Source organism: Seriola lalandi, unplaced genomic scaffold (genome assembly GCF_002814215.2).
Source record: "Seriola lalandi dorsalis isolate HSWRI2012SDOR001 ecotype SW California unplaced genomic scaffold, Sedor1 jcf7180002053819, whole genome shotgun sequence".
NCBI classification, from domain to species: domain Eukaryota; kingdom Metazoa; phylum Chordata; class Actinopteri; order Carangiformes; family Carangidae; genus Seriola; species Seriola lalandi.
Window position 1 is genome coordinate 1 of NW_019524372.1, and position 6,159 is coordinate 6,159.

Genomic DNA, 6,159 nt, shown 5'->3' on the forward strand with positions numbered 1-6,159 from the left:
GTGAGTGTCATGTAATCCTGCTGAATTTCTTCCTCCTGCAGGAGAGTCTTTGCCAAATGATGGGGTCAGGAATGAACTTTTCTGTGAGTCTGAACCTCAGCTCTCACACACATTCTTCATCTGAAGTTCACCTTCTTCACATTCAGTCGAGGTTAAAACATCAGTAGAAGGCGACACGTTAAAATGATTATTTTTCTGTGTGTTTTACTGTCAGAGGCCAGAGATCTCCTCCATCACTCCCAGTGTCGTGTCTTTCTACGGCAGAAACCATGCAGTGTTGAGCGGTCATAACCTCAGTGATGTGACCAGAGTGAGGATCCAGACTGAAGACTGCTCTCCACGAGAGTGAGTCAGTTTAAAGATTCTTTACACAGTATTTTCATTTCATATACACAACTGGCGAAACGTTTTTGAACAGTCCAATTTTTCCAGTTACTTTTTTTTAAATTTCAGTAGTTCAAGTCCAGTGGAAAAACCTTAAATGGTACAAAGGTCAGCAGTAAACTGTCTCTAGGGTAAAACAAAATAAAAGTTCAGGTTACGAAAAACTGAAAAATCATGTAAATTTTATGGCGCCAGACTGTCGCTTGCCACCTCATATAGCAATATATAGATAGTTCAGGTTAATATTTTTTTCTTATGCAGAAGCATTTCACCGTCTATAAATAGTGACACTGAACTTTCTTAGATGAAACTAAGAACAGGAACAAAGGGACCAAACTGTAAAGAGCAGAGGTTCAGGTACAAGCTACAAAAGTACTGAAAGCTGCTGATAATGTTATTAATAAAAAATAATAACAGAAAATAAAAAGAATGGCACTGTCTCTTTCTTATTGCCTGCCCATCCACAAACTATCAGGGGTGTATTTTAGATACACATTTTATGACCAGAACTAAACTATGTACACCACACAGGAAAAAACAAACAAGATTGTAGTTTCTGTGCCACCACAAAGGGCTCCACCACTGCCGGCACAGTCTCCACACACATTAGTGGAAAACTTCTGCAGCAGTGTTACGACCAACTTTCTGAGCAATGTCAGGAGTGTTTGGCTGCAGGATGAAGTGCACGAATCTTTCCTAAAGCCAGAAGCTGGATTTTTGATGTAAAATAGGGTTTTGAGATCCACAGGCTTTTTGTGTAAATGTTAAGTATGGATTTGTTTTATTTCAATAGCATCACTAAATTAGAAAATTCAGACTCACTCACACTATCAACGCACTTCATGGGCTTGCTTGCATGTCGTGTTTACTGTTTTGCCATTTTTTACATCTTTTATTTTAAGGTTCTTTTAATTTAACATTCTATTTGGCAATTTTATTTTCTTTGATTTGTGAGTTTCATCTCATGAATTATACTAAGGCAGATTTTGCTGCTGTTATTGGATGGTTATTTTTATACTGATTTCTGAACCAATACCTTTTTTAAACTGGGAAAAAAAGTCATGAACTCTGCGATGAACTGCTCTCTCTCTCTCTGTCTTCCTGTGTGCTCTGCTCAGATCTCCTGTATGGAACAACACAGGTGTGAATCTGACGTTCCACATTCCCAGCACAGAATCAAAAGGCGTGGTCAAAGTATGTGCTCTCCTCCCAGACGGTAGTTGCCATGGCAACATGAAAATCACCTACAGTTCCTTACCTTTCTGCGCCAACATCACACCCAGCAGCGCCTGGGACAGGTATGATTTGTATGTCAGAAAGTGCCAATCAACAGCACTGTGACATCTGATCTCATCTAAATATTTCCAGCAGCTACTTGTGCTGCTTGACACCAGAAAGTGTTTCAACAACTAAAACTGTTAGCATTACTATATTTGTGTGTGCTCCTTCGGTGTTTGTCAGTATGAAAATTCCTCTACTTCTCTGTGTCCTTTAGTGGGAAGAGGAAGATCACACTCATGGGATCCCACCTTGAGTTTGTGGAGAGGGTCACACACAGCCACGCCCCGCAGGAGGTCAGGCTTCCCAGAAACAGTAACTTTCAGGTAGGTCTCTCTATGCACACACAAATGCACAGTGAGAATATCAGATAATGATATAATGGACTATGTCACATGAAACAATCCTGTGTCAATCATCTTATATTGTAACATAATGTGTTATGTTACCTTTTTGTTGCAATGCTTCATGTCATGTTATCTCCCAGTTTGTGATTACACATCAAAGGTAGACTCCATAACATTTAAGTCTTGTTGCTTGATTTGGCAACACTCGTGGTAGGTGGCAGCAAGTGTGGTTTAATACCACAGTAAACACTCTTTTAGCATCTCGATTAGCATTTGTGATAGATACAACAGAAGAGCAACCGGTGTATCTGTTCACAGTGCAGCCTGTGAATCTCTGCTGCATGAGATCGCAATTTGAAGCTAGTGTGGGAATATTGCATCACTAACATTGAAAACTACATGGAGACAAAGAGCTAATTACAGAATGTTAATATATTGAATGAGCAGTAGCAAAAAAATGTCTCGTCTCGTCTCGTCGTCTCCCGCTTATCCGGATCCGGGTCGCGGGGGCAGCAGCCTCAGCAAAGAGGTCCAGACAGCCCTCTCCCCAACCTCTTCCACCAGTTCCTCCGGGAGAATCCCGAGGCGTTCCAAGGCCAGCCGAGAGATATAATCTCTCCAGCGTGTCCTTGGTCGGCCCCGAGGCCTCCTCCCGGTGGGACATGCCTGAAACACCTCCCCGGGGAGGCGTCCAGGAATAATATCAAAAATTTGATTAAATTTTAGTATTTTAACTTTAAATGACATCATATCTTTCAGTGTGGCATTACATCACTTTATTTTACGATATACCAGGTTATCATGTGATCTCATGCTATCCACAGATTAACCACTTTACTTTGTTATTTAATGTTTACATCAGAGTCTCACCTATGATGCACCTGCGGCTGGAAACCTTCGGGGGACTTTTACCAGCACTGTGTTTTTGAAAGTAGCCAATGAAACCTTGTCCTGCTCCACTAAAATAACCTACTATCCAGACCCTGAATTTACCAGTTTCACATCCACAAGAATGGGGGACAATTTGCGCATCACCATAGAGGTACAACATATTTTCCACACACACGCACACATATCGCATCAATTAATAAACGGTCAACATTTACTTCTTTTGTCGTTTTTAGAAAAAGGCAGACAAACTGGAGATGACAACAGCAGAGTTTTCAGTGTGGGGCATTCAGGCAGAAAAGCAGTACCCCTGTATCATGGTGAAAGAAACCGTAAACAAGACTGACTTTTTCACCTGTGTTATTCAACACACATCAGATGCTGAATTTCAACACTTTATGGTAAATCTTTCATTCAAACTACACCAACCTAGACAGTGCTATAAAGAAATACAACCCCAACATTACTGTAGTTATAGGCAGGATAATGTTGATCAAGGTAGCGCTTAATTCTTTCATGGCAAATATTGATTTTCATGCCGTGGTTTCCAAAATCATGACACGATTTTGAAAGTAACCATACAGTTTGTCTATTTATGACCCACTGGTGTCCTGAGACGTCCACCTGTGAAATTCTTTATTGCAGTGCTGTTATTGTTTTCCAGATAACGTATGGTGACAAGACTGTAAGACTAGACCCTCCATCTTTATTACATCATGTCCTTCTGATACTGCGAATCCTGCTGATACCATGTATTATTGTTGGTAAGTACATTAAATAGGCTGTACTGCTGAAGTGATTTTTTTCTGTTTATGTGAAGGTCTGAACCTCAATCAATTTTAAGTTTCCTTTAAATTCTGTATAATTGTGTACAGGTATGTTAAATTACACATTATATTATTGTTTTCTACAACTATCAGTAGAGTCTAGCTATCTCATGGTGGTAGAAATACTGATTGAGAAGCTTTTCAGTAACTCAGTAACTGTTTGTCTTTCAGTGTTGGTGATTGTCTGTCGATGGCAAAAGAAACTCACCGCTGAGATGAAAAAGCTGTGACCGAACCTGCTGAACTTTTATGGTGGACACATTACTCTATGTTCATTTTTATTTCTTGTTGATAATCCATTATTCCACCTGTGGGAAATGGTTTAAGTTCATTCTTTGGTTTCATATCTTCTTAACAGAGGGAGGCAACTTATCTATACAGTGAGTGTAAGTGTGAGAACTGGGCTTTTGCAGCACATTTCAACCACTTTTTGTATTGTTTAACTCGGGTGTAGTTGTAGCTTTTAGCTTTTTTCTGCTCAGAAACTAAGGTTCAGAGAATTTAACTGATGTAAGTAAAAAGTACTTTTCTTCTTTATTACATAGATTATATTAGAGAACTGACAGGGGGTGGGGGCATGCAACAAAGGTCACCAGGCAGAGCCAAACTGAGGACATTGCAATTACATGGTGAGCGTCTTTAACCCCCTTGGCTCCAGGATGCCCCCTTCATGATGTTTTCAGTTTGTCAGTCCCATCCTCATGAACATATCTCAGTAACACCTGGAGGAAATTTCTTCAAATTAGGCACAAACATTCACTTGGACTCAAGGATGAACTGATTAGAATATGGAGGTCAAAGGTCAAGGCCACTGTGATCTCACACAACATTTTGGACCATAACTCAATCACTCATATGGTATGACAGAATTTAATACAAATGTCTATAAGGATAAAATGATAAAGTGATGACATTTTATATCCAAATGGTCAAAGGTCAACTTCACTGTAACTTAACAATAGCTGAAAGCTGAACATTGTAATTACTGTATATTAATTTCAACCAATAAATATAATCAATAAATGTATTTCATGAAGTAGACAAAGCAAATGAGACCCATGTTTCTCAAACACGGCGCAAGGTGACTTGAATGTTTTAATGTACAGGACAACTGTATATACAATTAAAATATTCATTTACCTGATCACGGATGACTGCAACATAGACATTTGTTTGTTGATCACTTTGAAGGTTGTTCGTAGGTTTGGTTTGAGTATGTGACACTGTTAAGGTCAGAGTTGAAGTCAACTAGAATAGCTGAAAGTGGTTGAGATAGTAGCTATTGATGTGATCCCAGTTATCCAGTCAAACAGTAACCTCTTCTGCAGTGACTATTGTTCAGCCAGGTGAAGTGAGAAGTTTGAAAAGGAAGTAAATGTAAAGAAGAACAATTCAAATTAATAAGAAATAGCTACATTTTACCATGTTACCAAACTGACATGCTTTGATATTCTGTCATTGAGCATCTTTGATCAGCTTTGTTGTGTTGCCCCTGTATGATCATCACTGTCGATACGTGATTTCTGGAAATAATATAGACTATCTGCATTCAGCTGTTTGGTCGGTGACATCCACATTGCAAGCAACTAGAAGTAAACTTCCCAAAGCTGACACTAGATGTCACCCAGACCTCACTTTTTACATCTTTGCTTTTCTGTAGTTTGAACATGTAGAAAGTTGTATAATGTAGATTTTAAGGCAGGTCACCTGATGATTTCGGTTACTCCACTTCTCCTTTGTGTAAATCACTGATGCCTGTTACAAGTTATTTACATTTAGCTCAGACATATCTCTATGTCTGGATTCTGTCTTTAAAATGAGGGGGCTTGGTGAGATGTTCAAGGGATTTCGGTTGATTAATATATTCTGGAGTTTATTTCATAAATTCATTTGAATGATGGATAGGGACCATTCTCATATGCAGATTGGCGACATGGCAGGCCAATCAGAACTCACTGCTGTCTTAGTGAACTGGGGCGTTTTATGACCTCGCCCGCTTCACCAAAGCTTTCGATGCTGAAGATGTTCCACCTGTGTAGTGGATTTATCATATGCTTTGTGGTCAGCTGGAGGCTGTCATCGTCTCGTACATCACTGCGATCTGTTTGACTTAAACTCTACAGACTTTGTTGAAAACATGATAAGAGTGGGACAAATGGAGCTGAGTGAAAGCGCTGCTGCAAAATCTGTTTCTAAGAAGCAGTTAAATGTCTGATGGCTTTCGTTTTCGGAGGCCTCTCCTACTTTCTGCACTTCTCTTTTCAGCAGAGGCGCGCTGCGCCTTTACGCACGACTAGTGGCACTAGCGGAGTGTACAGAGCCATGCAGGTCGTCAGTGTATGAGGGTTTCCCACTTAAAGCTGCCACAGCTGCTAGAACATGATCCTGCTGCCTGGTCTGTTGTTTATTCTCTGGGGAGAACCGGGTCGGTGTCG

The 6,159-nt window shown here is 40.0% G+C and overlaps 1 protein-coding gene across 1 annotated transcript; it reads left to right on the forward strand.

The window, feature by feature from the left end:
• Positions 1 to 7: 7 nt before the first annotated feature.
• On the forward strand, positions 8 to 4,868 carry LOC111651840 (plexin-C1). The gene is made up of 8 exons (XM_023401896.2): positions 8 to 83; positions 215 to 345; positions 1,503 to 1,682; positions 1,880 to 1,988; positions 2,872 to 3,051; positions 3,134 to 3,298; positions 3,562 to 3,661; positions 3,896 to 4,868. The coding sequence occupies exons 1-8, from the start codon at positions 57 to 59 to the stop codon at positions 3,952 to 3,954; spliced, it is 951 nt and encodes a 316-aa protein (XP_023257664.1). The 5' UTR covers positions 8 to 56; the 3' UTR covers positions 3,955 to 4,868.
• Positions 4,869 to 6,159: the final 1,291 nt, after the last annotated feature.